The following is a 14,467-nucleotide window of genomic DNA, read 5'->3' as shown; positions in this document are numbered from 1 at the left end:
TTAAAAGGGTCCTGGGGGTCCAAAATAAAAGATATTTATTACTGATATTCAATGCACCAAAGTTAGTATAGTGAAGGAATGTACTAAAATGACGATTTTGATCACGGGTTTCACTCTCTCCATTGTTGTCTCTTCGTCTATAAAAAATAAGCTCTACCTACAAACGCCTTCTCAGGTGGGGGAGGGGGGTTGGGGGTTATCAGTGGATTAAAACTTATGAAATGGGGGTCTGTATCTGTCCGGGGGTTCTCGACATGAGGAAGCGGGCGTCCCTGCGCTGATGCTGCGGCTCTCTTCGTCTCGGTTGCTCGGAGTCTCTGTCCAAGGTGCTGAAATCTGCTTCTCCGGGGACGCGTCACGTGACTGCGCTTCCTCCCTCTGAGAGAGCAGGATGCTGTGTGTGTGTGTGTGTGTGGAGTGTGTGGAGTGTGTGTGCGCGCGCGCGGACACTTCAATCCTCATCATGAGCAATTCGGCTCATGAGGAAGGCTTTTCTAAGACGGCGTCGGGTTTGCTGTAGTGTGCTTTTAGAGTGGAATTTGTGCAATTGAATGCGTAACTGTGACTCTTTGCTGATATATATATATATATATTTTTCTTCTTCTCTTTCTTTTTTTCCCACGGTTTCAAACATTAGTGTGGCAACTGTGGCTGGGCACACAGGAGTAGGCTGCTGCCCACCAAGTCGGACTGTGTTTGTGCGGCGGTGAGAAGAACATGTAAGAATCTGCAGGCTCCCCCCCAGTTCCTTTTGGATTCACAGCCAAAATGCAGAAAGGGATGAGACTAAATGATGGCCATATCACCTATCTGGCTCTTTTGGCGAAGAAGGATGGTACGAGACGAGGTTGCCTGAGTAAGAAAAGCTCAGACAACACAAAATGGCATGCAAAGTGGTTCGCTTTGTTGCAGAATATGCTGTTTTATTTCGAAAATGACTCCAGCTCACGCCCCTCCGGACTGTACCTGTTGGAGGGATGTGTTTGTGACAGGGCGCCGTCACCAAAACCATCTCTCTCAGCGAAGGAATGCTTAGAGAAGCAGGTAAGATATTGATCACACAGGGAGCTCCGATAAGTCTGACTGACACTGTCAACATAATCCGTCTCTCAAAAGGGATCGACTCATTAATGTTATGCTTGTTATGTGAGTGAAACTGGGTAGCTGTTTCTCTTTATAGAAGAAACATATTTTTATTAAGCTGGCTTCTCATTAAAGCAGCAGTTATCTCACGGCTCATTTTGAAGACACAGCAAAAATGCAAACGAGATTAGTTGTTTTTTTCCCCTCCAATATCTATTTATCACGCCAACAATTTCCCAGAGATGCTTTTGCATTATAGTTGACTTGACGTTCAGTGTTACGTAGTGGCGTCATCCTAACTGATTGATTGTCTTGATTCTGCACTAAAATAGCATCACAGCCTGTCTCAAAGGTAACTTATCAAATGCATAAAATGCAAAAAATAAACAGCGGTTCAAAGTTAGCTGTATAAAATGTAATAGTCTATGGAAACTTTGTAAACACATAGCTGCTTTACTTTGCATAGGCAGTTCATTTCTCATCATCGCCATAATATTTCTTGTTGGCGTCAGCCTTCATAGAGAGTTTATTTTTATACATCAACAGTGTTCCGGGAATACTATGTGGGGAGTAAACTTAAACTGTATCCAAACTTTGCAGGTTGCCATCTTGCGGAGGAGAGCTGCCCCTTCCCTGTCGTTTTGACGTATTGATTTAATTCCTCGTCTTGATATTAATAGCATCCTACCTTGGCAACTGCGTCTCCCCGGTTTATAGCGGCTCGGTTCATTTGATAGCCCTCTCATTATCATGGGCTTGTTAACGACACGCATGAATGAAAACCAAGCGATGTTCCTATGCATGTTGTTGTTACTCAATACATCTCCTTTTCATTTCAATTTCTCTGTCGTTTTGTGCCATGGATTAAAATGTGTGAGGGCTAAACCATTGGCACAGTTTTAACAGCAGTGTGACATACAGTCAAAATGAACCCAGACAAAACACTTGGTTGTTTTTAGCCAAACAGTTTTAATAAGTTGCTGAAGGTTGCTATTGAAAGAAATAAAGCTTGTGGTATGAAAGCATTTAAGAGGCAGAGAAGTGGTCAAGCAGCTGAGCTATGACTGCAGTCACCTTCTGAAATCTGCTCTGCCAGCTGCAGTCCACACAGCAGCATGTCTCTGCTTCCCTGCACCATGGGTGATACAGAATCCAAGTCAAAAGTCAAAGTGATGGCTCAGTAAGCTGAGTTAGTCATTTTTTGTGTTAATTAATCTATACACAAAGCATGCATCTAATGCCTTGCAATGGTTATGAGGAAAACAAACAGGTTGTCAGCTTTTGAAAGGTCTTTATTGTCCTCCATGTTAAAACACATTAATGACAAGAAGGGAAAAGACCAACTTTGGCTCACTGTCCCACTACTTACACTTCTGACTGTATGTGTGAAAGTATTCACTCTACCACCCTGTGAGAGGTTACAGTTCCCCCAATACAATGCTGTAAAACCTCTATCACACTATTAGGCTTTACAAAAATCCAAATGTATAATGTATATTTATTTCATGCCATATTGTCCCAACCAAACTTTCATATGAAAGTTGACAGGACAAATTAATGTCAATCAAGTTTCATACTGATTAGCTTGATGATGGGGGACTTCTTCTTCAACAGGTAACACTGTTATGTGCACGGTCCATTAGCTGCAACTGTATGGGCAACATTGCCTGGTGTCGCTGTCCACGTAGCTGATTAAGTGGCACCAGTGGATGGCATATGAGTGTTAAAATGGGTCACTTCTGTAGAAATGGGGATGGAAAGCTACTGGTTAGGTTATGTTTCAGAAGTCATTTCAAATCCTTCCAGTGCAAGGTAAGAAAATAATATCAGTGGCCTGACAAGGCTACAGTTTGTTAGATGAGCCTGCAAAATTAAAGTTTGGATCATGAGAAAAAAAACCTGTTGGATTCCAGAGAAAGTTTCCAAACCCCCAATATACAGCAGGCCAAGAAAAGGTTTGCATGGCTTTGCAGGACTGGTGCAACAGTTTCTTTGCTCTCCCAGAAGCAAATTTTAATGTTCTGGGTCCTGAGAAAAAAAAATAGCTGACTCCTAGTCTGAATACATAAACATCCATTGAAAATGCAGAATATATAATGTATTTCCCTGGGTGCCATGTTGATTGATTATGTATCATTCTTTGACAGGGCTTATTTCATGGAAACAGCTAAATCCAACAACATCCAAATCTGCTAAATGTTGAACTTCACTTTTGCCTGATTGGAAAACTCAACTTTCCAGCTGTGAGATGTTAGTACTATGATAGGTTGCTAGTTGCTTACTAGTTTGTCTGGTTACTAGTTGGTTTACAGTCTCAAGTTTTGTGTTATATAATATAATATATGATTTTACTGTATAACCTGAAATAAAATGTTGTTTGATGTACAAATGCAGGATAGATGCAGGGTAAATGCATGATGGGGGACTTCTTCTCCAACAGCTAACACTGTTATGTGCACGGTCCATTAGCTGCAACTGTATGGGCAACATTGCCTGGTGTCGCTGTCCACGGTGCTGAACTCTGCTGTCAAGTCAGATTCCTCAAACTCCATGCCCTCTGCTCTTTGTCGGCAGAGCTGTCAGGATTAGTATCAGTGTCATAAGGAACACTCTGCAGAGATGGGCCAGCACAAATTTTGCCATTCTGACAAGCAAATGCATGTCCATTTTATCTGAGAGAAGATTTTTCCTGTCATGTGAGAGAATAAAGTTGAATTTAGGATTTGGAATGATATTGAACCCCTTTGCTACTTGCTTTGTTACTTCAAAATATACAAACACCTGTTACTCCCATGGTGTGAATTATTAGAACTTGTTCACTGTCAAGCCTATTTCCTGCCGAGCATCTTAAAACCATGTCAAGACGAGACAATCTGGGGATGAAATGATGGACTGAGTGACATCCAAGATGACAGCCGTTCATACAGGCTGCTCCAGTGAATTTATTTCAGCAGTGAATTCAATGAATTTGAAAGCCTTTAATCAGCATAACACAGTCTTCTGTTCAGCACGTGTCCCCTTACATATAATATTTGTCAGGCATAAATTGTGTCAGTTTTGTATTGTGTGTGTGCATATAAAATGTGGATATGTGTGCGCACAAATGTGTGTCTGTACATGTGTGCATGCATGCCGATGTGCATGTATACATGTGTGCACATCTCTGCACATGTATGTGTGTGTGTGTGTGTGTGTGTGTATGTGTGTGTGTGTGTGTTCCTTGAAGTCTATGTTCGTAACAATGTGTCCTCCTGCGTACAGCGACGCCAGTGATCTATAAAACTGAGCAGCTCCATAGAAAGGTGAGATGAGGACAGAAAAAGTAATCAATCATGGTCTAGGTGTTTGAGGGCATACAGATTTCCTTTTCACTTTCTCCACTATGGAAAAACAAAGAATGACGCTTAGGTTAATGACTGTAGAGTGTGTGTGAGGCGATCCTATATTTCTTACATAAGACATACGACATGTACAGATCACAGTAGATTCCACTGCTGACCGTGCTAGTTGTGTGTGTGTGTGTGTGTGTGTGTGTATGTGTGTGTGTGTGTGTGTGCATGTGTGTGTGTGTGTGTGACAGAGACGCAGGAGGAATGGCTGGGTGAGTGCTGGATCTTATCTGTGTGTGACAGGGAGAGGGACAATGCAGAGAATAGATGCCAAGTCAACTGCCACCTTGCAGGGCTATAGCGCTTTTTATAGCCTCACTCCTCAAAAGGATCTTTCTCTCCCCCACTCTCTCTCTCCATCTTTCTCTCTCTTTCTCCCTTTCTCTCTATCTCTCTCCTTTCTCATTGTATTCTCTGGAGTGTTCTACTTTTTAAATGTTCTTATTCCCCATTTAGAAGGAGAGCTACGTTTAAGCCCACAGTTACTATGGCAACCCCTATTTGCATCTGAAAAAGTGCATTTGAAGGGGCCAACAAAATGTGCAACAACATGGCTCGGCATTGTGCTTCGCTTAGCAAATACTGCAAATTTGCTCATATGAGATATATGAGGTGCGTCTTGTTGGGGAGGGGGCTGAAGGGAGGTGGGGTGGGGGGTGGGGGGTGGGGGGGGGGGGGGCTGTGTCGGCTGCAGGATGATACATTTGGTTTCTGGAAATCAGAACAAGTGGAAACGCTTGATGGGCTATGTTGTCTCACTCACTGAGAGATAATGTCTCTGTGGCAAAAAAATGTAGTGGCGTCGTGCTAAATATAGCTGCCTAAAAGGCTTGACACACCAGCTCACAGGAAGCGGGAGATGGGAAGCACATTATTGACAAAGGCCCGTTCTGCTGCTCATCAGGAAATATGGAACATTACTCCCCTTCACAGATGATTTGCTCTTGGCATTTGGAAGGGATAAAAATCCAATATATTGGATTTGTGGGGGTCTATTTACAATGCATCAGTGTTATATAATTTGATGCATTTGTGCCACAAATAGGCTGGCTGAGCTATTATTGCAATGACCACCACTTTGTTGATTTGAGGATTTTATTTGATAAGCCTGTTTGAAAAGAAATTCACACACATTTGCTATAATTGCCATAATTTAACATTTGAGGCTAGTGCCATTGGTGTTATTTGGTGGGAGAACAAAGCGGGGTGAGGACTCGGAGGGGTTTGTGTCACTAAAATGCAGCCGAATCACTGGAAGAAAAGACAAAAAACAAAACAAAAAAACCCCAAAACATGGAGTCACTGGAGAGGCTTCCACCAATTCAGAGGTGAGTTGCCAGGTTACAGACTGAATGCACACAGGCTATATAATTAATCTCCAAGGACTTCTCCCATAGGATCTCTCCCTCTCTCCCTCTCTCTCTCCCTCTCTCCCTCTCTCTCTCCCTCTCTCTCTCACACACACACGCACACGCACATGCACAAACACATAGGCTTGCATGTGCATAAACGTACAACTTTTGTGGAAATTCACAATTCTGCAAACTGAATACTGAAGGGAAAGATGATTATGGTGTGAAGTTTTATGTTATGAATATCAGACAGCTGTGGTTAGGTTGTTGCCTCATGTCGCAAAATGGTGCTTTTATGAAAACCAAGCGGGTCAAATAAGATACCCTCCAAATATTCTAAACAAAATATTTTGAGTCTTTCTGTATCTTTTCTGTTTTCCAGTATTACTTCACCGTCACTTTCAATCATGACAACCAGAAGGCTTTGGAACTGCGCACGGAGGACGTCAAGGACTGTGACGAGTGGGTGGCTGCCATCACACAGGCCAGGTACCTCACATGAGCGTTCACCTCTCACCTCTCCACCTTTAACCGAGGACATGCTGAGGACAAGCAAGTCATTTTTAGAAAGAAAATTCTCATTACTGTGTAAGCATAAATGCAGCGATGTGGTGGGATAATTAAGTTTACAAGTCAATAAATGATAAGTTATATTTACCTCAAACCTACAGTGAAAGTGAAGCCTGATACTTTTCAATGTAATGTATTTACCATGGATTTTTATCTGAGAAATTTGTATCATCTTAACAAGGTGGACAAAGTGTATGTCAGTCATAGAAAGGTGGGTGAGCTGAGTTTGGTTTTGTGTAGATGCCTTTTAGACTCGATGTACGGACCATGTTGTGATTGACTGTGCTGATAAATCACAAAGTGATAGATTGATCTTCTGACTGAATGATTGCTGCTGTCCCACACAGTGCTGTCGTTATGAAAGGGCCATTTTCATAGAGAACTGATTTGTTTCTTACATTATCTTACACATTTCTCAAAACTTTGTAACATTATCTTCTCCCTGATGGCATCTGGAGGATGCTGAGTTGTCTAAATTAAGATTAAAAATAAGCATGGCAAAAGGAACAATCGAAAATTCAAACTAAATTAATGAACTGGAGATCATAGTTACCTTTATCCGAGAATAAATTGCTTCCAAGGAATGGACAAAATAGTATTGAGGTGTTTAATTAGAGAAATGCCCCTGTAAGAATCAGACTAAGAGGGCCATGACAGCCAAGCAACACTATCACTGTAAATGTCAGTCGTATACATTTGTATGGTGAAAGGTCAATTGATTAGATGGACTCATTGAAGATTACATTGATTTTTGCGCTCACTCAAAGGCAGCAGCACTTACTGTACAGGAGTAAGTTGGTCTGTAAGCATGTACTACACGGCAGGGAAAGGAAGAGGTTCATGTGTTTGCATATTCTATTATATTCTGGAGGCTGTCAAGATCTGGATGCCATATCCTAATGAGAGACATTGACCCTTATTTTTCTTTTATTTCAGCTCACATTCAAGTTTGACTACCTTTGATTGGCAAGTCAAATTTAAATGTGTTGTTTTGAATTTGGCTAAGAGCCTTTTGCTGGGTCTCCAAGTGTCAGGAAGGATCCAGCAGAATTTAATTCAGAATCGTTTGTGGTCTGTTGTACACTAGATCGAACGAATAGGCTGCACTGAATTCAAGCCTCACTAGTATGCACATAAAGTGATGAAGTGGGCAATGTACAGAATTACTGCTCATGCAGAAGCGGCTTTTACACATGGTTTGCTAAGCCCGCTGGTATCTGAAGAATTGGTTGCATAAGTGCCTTTGCTCTGTGCTGATGGAAGGTCTATGGGTCAAACACATGGTGATAAGAAGTCTGCTGTCGCTTTGATAATCCTATAAAACGTGCATTAATGAGGTCCTTACAATGTCTGTTTGTGTGTGTCTGTATAGTTACAGGAACCTGGCTACAGAGCATGAGACCCTCATGCAGAAGTATCTCCATCTACTCCAAATAGTGGAGACGGAGAAAACGGTTGCTAAGCAACTTCGACAACAGATAGAGGATGGGGAAATCGAGATAGAGCGACTAAAATCAGAGGTAACTTGTCTTGTAATTTCATGCTACTAATACCTGAGTGTGTGTGTGTATGTGTGTGTGTGTGTGTGTGTGTGTGTGTGTGTGTGTGTGTGTGTGTTCTGTGGTTCTGTGGTTCTGTCTTCTGTCTTCTGTCTTCTGTCTTATTGGATTGTACACAGTGGAGAGAGACAGAAAAGATGGCAGAGAGAGGAGCGGTCAGGCAGAGGGAGGACAAAGAGAGAGAGGGGGCATGGGACAAAGGTCATGACCCAGATTGAAAACCACAATGCTGAGAGTACAGGACATGTGCCTGAGCCAGCAGAGCCACCAGGATGTCCTTGTTAGAGACCTATGTGATAGTGTTGAGTGCTTTGTATCCTCATTATTCAGTCTAAACCAGATCAAATGCATCTCTCTTTAATGTGCTAATGGCTAGCTCCAATTGAATCCATGTTCTCAATATTCATGAATCAGCGTCCATTGTACCTGATACTGCAGCCTGCACCAGAAAATGATAATCCACTGTCTCACTCATTATGCTAAAATATGGAGTAGCAATGGATTTAGGGTTTGTTTTCTTCATTTTAGTCCTTTATTAAAAGCTGTTTTCCTTAGGTCAATCCTCATTCATATACTGTGTCATTCTAATGGGAGAAACAACTGAAACAAGTATAGACTGATAAAGATACTGAAGTTTGATGCAGCTGGTATATGTTGTCATTCAAATAGGAGACTGGTGAACTCATGCAGATTCTTTGAAAGCAGCTAATGCATAGTACATAAAATGGAAAGAATGAACAAAGGAAAAAAAAAGTTGAACAAAACGCAAATGAAAACATAAAATAAAACAAGCATAATCGGCATAAAACAACTGGTATTATTTATATACCTGACATGATTACTGTGGAGACAAGAAATAAGGGACAGTGATGATTATTTAAACCCATGGACAGTATGTGGTATGTGTCTTAGCCCACTGAGCCAATGGAATGTCTACAGCTTGCACAGTTTGGTTGAAAATAATGAAATGTTTCGTTGTGGTGAATATCAGATTTCTGGACTGCTCAAGGACAATGAGAAGATCCAATCAAGTCCAGAGGTCCCACCCAGCGATGACGACACTGAGATCAAGAAGATCAAAAAGGTGAGATCTGTCTGCAGCGGCGATATTAGCAATTCTGGTGTGCAGTTTGTTTTTTAAAGGAAAATGCACAGCTCAACTTCCCTGAGCAATTTTCTTTATTGAGACAGTAGAAACACAAAGAGGGAGGGAGAGAGTCGGGAAGGCAGAGCTGGGGTTTGATTCTGGGCCAGCAGAGATACATATGGTTTCTGAGACAGGGGGTTTTTAAACACTACATCATCTCTGGGCACCTGCAATCTTTATTTTTAACCTTCATTTATTCAGGGAAGGTTGGCTGAACACACTTGCTCTTTTTCAGCAGCCTGCTTCACACTTACATCCACAGCGGGGAGCTCCCCAGTGTAACCACAGTCTTCTACTGCTGGCCACTGAGCAGCTCTACTGAAGCAGCTAAGAGTCAAGTGCCCTGCTCAAGAGCTGCTGTCAGTAACAGTGGAGAGAGCATTACTCATGTACTTCCCTCAGCCTGAATTTCACTGTCAGTCCATAAATTTAAACTGGAACTGGTTATCTTGTAATCATCAGCTTTTCTAACTATGAGGCTAACTCTGCTCCCTGATGTTCGGAGCGGTTGGCCTCTTGGCTAATATAACATTTCACAGACTTGCCAGTGAGTGATAAAACCATTACGTCTCCCAAGTATTGCTTTAATGTAATATTTTTTTTGCCAAATATACAATATATGCATATACTGTATGCACACACACACAAAACACAGACAGCCAACACTTAGTCTTAGACTTACACACAGCCTTACCTTTTTTGCGCTAACCTTTTTTCACCCCAGGTCCAGAGTTTCCTGCGTGGCTGGATCTGCCGCAGAAAGTGGAAAACCATCATCCAGGACTATATCCGTTCGCCGCATGCCGAGAGCATGAGAAAGAGGAACCAGGTAGTGTTTAGCATGCTGGAGGCAGAGGCCGAATACGTCCAGCAGCTCCACATCCTGGTCAACAACTTCCTGCGGCCGCTCCGCATGGCCGCCAGCTCCAAGAAGCCGCCCATCACCCACGACGACGTCAGCAGCATCTTCCTCAACAGGTGGCTGGTATAGTGATGTGATTTGGTACAGTGGGAGCGGCCAATAATAATCGACACGGGAGGGAGAAACTTACAGAATGAGAGCTCATGACCTCCATCTTTGCTTGTTTGTTTTGCAGCGAGACCATCATGTTCCTCCACCAGATCTTCTACCAGGGCCTGAAGGCCAGGATAGCCAGCTGGCCGACACTGGTGCTGGGTAAGAGACGGACAGAAATGCTCAGTCACTCGGATGTTTTAACTCACACTTTAATCTGTTCTTTTTTCTGTTAGGATGTTTAAGGCATTGCTGTGCTGTTAGATAGGATATAATGAAGAGGGACAAAAGTACCGGAGAAAGCAAGAGGGGGGTGATGAGCGGCAAAGCCTGTGAGCTGGATTCAAACCAAAACCGTCATGTGTTCATGGTGCACTTTAAACCCATCAAGGCACCAGAGCGCCTCATTCTAAAATGGGTTGTTTGTAAAATGAAAAACACATGCTTGAGATGAGATGAAACAAGATTAGAGGAGAATACAGGTCAGTGCGAAAACAAATTACAATCTATTGTTTCTGAGTACTGAGGCCTACATTAGGACTATGCAGCCATTTTCAGAATTACTGGGCAATAATCTGACTGCCTGACACTTCTTTGAATTCAGACTTATGTCTTATGTGACTCTAAAAACAGAACAAGGACACCTGTGCTCTGATCTCTCGCTCATGACTTATTTGTGTCCTTGGTTGTTATTATAATAGCTGTTTTTTTGCTACATAAAAACAGGATTTTATTAGTAGTATACAAGTAACATATGAATGAATTAGATTTAGTATGCTGTTAAAATATATTCAAGAAAGTTCCTGCTTCTCCCCACAGCTGACCTGTTTGACATCCTGCTGCCCATGCTGAACATCTACCAGGAGTTTGTGAGGAACCACCAGTACAGCCTGCAGATCCTGGCCCACTGCAAGCAGAACCGGGACTTCGACAAGCTGCTGAAGCAGTACGAGGCCAAGCCCGACTGTGAGGAGAGGACGCTGGAGACCTTCCTCACCTACCCCATGTTTCAAGTAAGATTATAAGGGGACAGTGTTAGTGGTAGCAGTATTATTATCACACACAATGGATCCTCACATTCCTCTGGTTATTTTTTTGTTTTTTTTATTATTATTCCTCTGAAACAACTTCAGACAGCATTTTATAAAAGCCATAATGCACTTGACCGTGATTTTAATGTTATTTGGGTACTTGGGTACTACTGTTGATCCTAACAGTATTCATGTCACAGTCATTCTCCGAAATACAACAAAGAGCACCCTCTCAGGTATTACAGCTCCAGCAGCCTTCTTTTCCTTTCAGAAGGTTGTACTAAGGTTGTATAAAGTTTGATACTTAAATACAAGTAAACATGTTGTCCTCCAAGAACGATGCAGGCACCCTAGGGCCAATCAGAAACAAGATGCCTCATCCCTCCAAGTTTCATCAAAATCAGATCTGTGGTGTAGCAGTTATGACCTTTCAAAGTTTGTAATTTTGACCTTTAATTATAGCGCCCCCATAAGACCAATCAGTGTAATTTGTATGGATAGCTGGATTTGTGTAGCAAGTTTCATGTCAGTTGGATTCATGGTGCAGGTGTTAGGGCCTTTAACAGGAGGCTAAATTACTTTCAAAGTTAGAAATTTTGACCTAATTATAGCGCGACAATTCCATTGTGATTTGAGTTTTTGCTAATTTTTTACATTTCCATCCCTTTAATATAAATGACAGTTTTTGCATGAATGTGCTACGGTTAAAGATATTTTTGAATCAGTTTTGCCATACCTCTCGGGCTCATTCACTCCCATCTAGTTTTAAAGACTTCTAATTCGGTTGGTAAAGGTAGTCCATCACTGTGAATGAGAGGCGTCCTGTGTCATGTCAGATGTCATGTTCCCATGACACTGGAATAAAATCACTTGACTGGTCACTGTTTAAAAAATGAAGACCTGGCCCCAATGCATGATGAATTTCAGCAATCAGATGACATTGTTCTCCACTTACTGGTTCTGCGGCACTATTATAGAATACTCTTTGTGTTGAAGTGAGGGCCTCGGTTTTCAAAGTGATATTATTAGCAGAACAATGGTGTTGAGGCTACCCCATGCTTGAAATGAAAACACAGAAGTGGTTGTTGTGGTGAATATTATTGGAAATGTAATGTTCGTGGGGTTAGCCTCATGTGTGAAGCAAAAGCGTACACAAGTGGTTGTTGTGCCAATATTATTAGCTGTCTAGCAGAGGAAAAGATCAAAGACACATTTAGATCAATGCAATTTTCTAATTTCAAAGATGAGCTTTCAGGATGAGACAACCCCAGACAGCCTTCATGACCAGCTATCCACCTGTTGAAGGTCATTGTAGTCCTCAGTAAGTGGTTCAATCAGTCTCTCTCTCTCTCTCTCTCTCTCTCTCTCTCTCGCTCAGATCCCTCGTTACATCCTGACCCTGCATGAGCTGCTGGCTCACACCCCCCATGAGCATGTGGAGAGAAACAGTTTGGACTATGCCAAGTCAAAACTGGAGGAACTTTCCAGGTAACTTGTGCACAGCACCAGTCAGTCAGTCAGTCAGTCAGTCAGTCAGTCAGTCAGTCAGTCAGTCAGTCAATCAATCAATCAATCAAAACTTTATTATACATTATTTGTTACACTCAAAGAAACTCAGTGTGCTAGATCTTGGGCTTGGCAGGACTTAACCCTCTTCTGTACAAACTTCCTTTACAGATATTCATGATTTACCCGATCAGGAAATAATTCCACACTAAAAGACTGACATGTAAATCTATTGATGAGTGCCCATTGGCTGTGAATTAAGCTACTTTCTTGCGGTGGCAAGATACCACATCAAGGCAAATTTTACAGCAGGATTTGTGTTTGAGAAACGTGTTGTTACGCACCCAACACCAGCTGTTGGGGAGTTTGGCCCATTGGTCATCTCACCCAATATTAGACAAGAGGATTGGCACCAAAATCATGTCTGTGTCTCTGGTTGATAGCCCTGTCCAGTGCACATGCTAACACTGTAGCATACAGTACCATAGGCCTCCATCCAAAGTATGAAGAAAAACCTTTTAGTAATCCAAAATTGGTATTGGTTTTTATTCTATGGCCTCTAGACTCATAACTTCTGAAAACAAAATCTCAATCTTCCTCAGTGAAGTCCTTTATGAATCAACAGCGCAAAAACTCTAGCTGTCTGGCTAACTTTGCTCACTTTTGTGTAAACAAAACAAGTTATGCTTTAAGTCTTTCAGGAAAAGTGACTGGCATTGAGAATTAATTATTTTTGAATACACACAAAAGTAACTAACCATTCAGCCTTAGAGTAGCTAAGTTCTAATTTTCTCACTTTTAAAATAATGCTAGTCACCTACGATTACTTAACATGCTGTATGCTAAGCGTTAGCTTGCGCTCCAGACAGAGATATCTACTGGGTGCCATGCCATTGTTCCGACGGCCCATCATTCTGAAACTCCAATAGTCCGAAAACTCCATGCCTGGCTCCATCCACAACCGTGGCTTCTGACAGCCTTGACCGTAAGCTTGCTCTAACCCTAACCTCAGTGACCCCATGCCTCAACTCAACCACCTCCGGTATAACGGGCTGTCGGACAAATGGGCTTTCGGTCCAATGGGTGGACATTTTTCAGACTATTGGGGTTTCGGAATAATGGGCCCTCGGAACAATGGGCAATCCCCATCTACTGGACTCACAGAGATAATTTTGATGCCAATCCTCTCGTCACATACTGGGTAAGGTGACCAATGGGCCAAACTCCAAAAAATTCAGTGTTGACAGTGTGCAGTGAATGGATACTCTATCATGAGGAAATTAATGGAAGTTACAACTTTCATGTTGAAGTGACTGAGCTCATGAGTATTTCCTGTGTCCCCTTCAGAATCATGCATGACGAGGTGAGCGAGACCGAGAACATCAGGAAGAACCTGGCTATTGAGCGCATGATCGTTGAGGGTTGTGAGGTTCTGCTGGACACCAGCCAGACGTTCGTCAGGCAAGGTAAGAAACACTGCACAGCACAGCAGTGTTGGGATGAACACATTTTCAGTGTAGTGAAACTTACATTTAAATTTACACTGAGCATACTTTGTCAATAATTTTATGAAAAAAAAGATTTTTGAACATTGCATCTTCTTAAATGCATTGAATTGAGAGGGAACCCTGGTCTATAGCATAGGCATCACACTACAGTTTCTATTAGGATGATAACAGTGGCACTAAAAAGAAGAAATCTATTGATGCAGTCAAATATTGGTCCTGTTTGCTGGTGTAATCATGTAAGTTTGTTGTACATACAACATAAGTGACTGTGTGTGTGTGTGTGTGTGTGTGTGTGTGTGTGTGTGTG

At 42.1% G+C, this 14,467-nt stretch overlaps 1 protein-coding gene across 1 annotated transcript in view; it reads left to right on the top strand.

Moving 5' to 3' along the window:
- Window positions 1-768: 768 nt before the first annotated feature.
- The window catches only part of LOC139646552 (ras-specific guanine nucleotide-releasing factor 1-like), a 29,600-nt gene continuing 15,901 nt past the window's right edge, over window positions 769-14,467 (top strand). Inside the window, exons 1-9 of the mRNA XM_071522453.1 lie at window positions 769-1,044; window positions 6,207-6,313; window positions 7,767-7,914; window positions 8,945-9,037; window positions 9,825-10,078; window positions 10,198-10,277; window positions 10,935-11,128; window positions 12,525-12,634; window positions 14,000-14,118. Coding sequence (XP_071378554.1) covers window positions 769-1,044; window positions 6,207-6,313; window positions 7,767-7,914; window positions 8,945-9,037; window positions 9,825-10,078; window positions 10,198-10,277; window positions 10,935-11,128; window positions 12,525-12,634; window positions 14,000-14,118 — 1,381 coding nt within the window. The remainder of the gene's footprint in view (window positions 1,045-6,206; window positions 6,314-7,766; window positions 7,915-8,944; window positions 9,038-9,824; window positions 10,079-10,197; window positions 10,278-10,934; window positions 11,129-12,524; window positions 12,635-13,999; window positions 14,119-14,467) is intronic.

This window comes from Centroberyx affinis, unplaced genomic scaffold, assembly GCF_046629955.1.
Source record: "Centroberyx affinis isolate AG114_WGS23_722 - 3 ecotype Tasmania unplaced genomic scaffold, CSIRO-AGI_Caff_v1 ptg000993l_1, whole genome shotgun sequence".
In the NCBI taxonomy this organism is placed as follows: Eukaryota; Metazoa; Chordata; class Actinopteri; order Beryciformes; family Berycidae; genus Centroberyx; species Centroberyx affinis.
The sequence above is the reverse complement of the archived record's forward strand: the minus strand, read 5'-3'. Positions and strand labels throughout refer to the sequence as shown.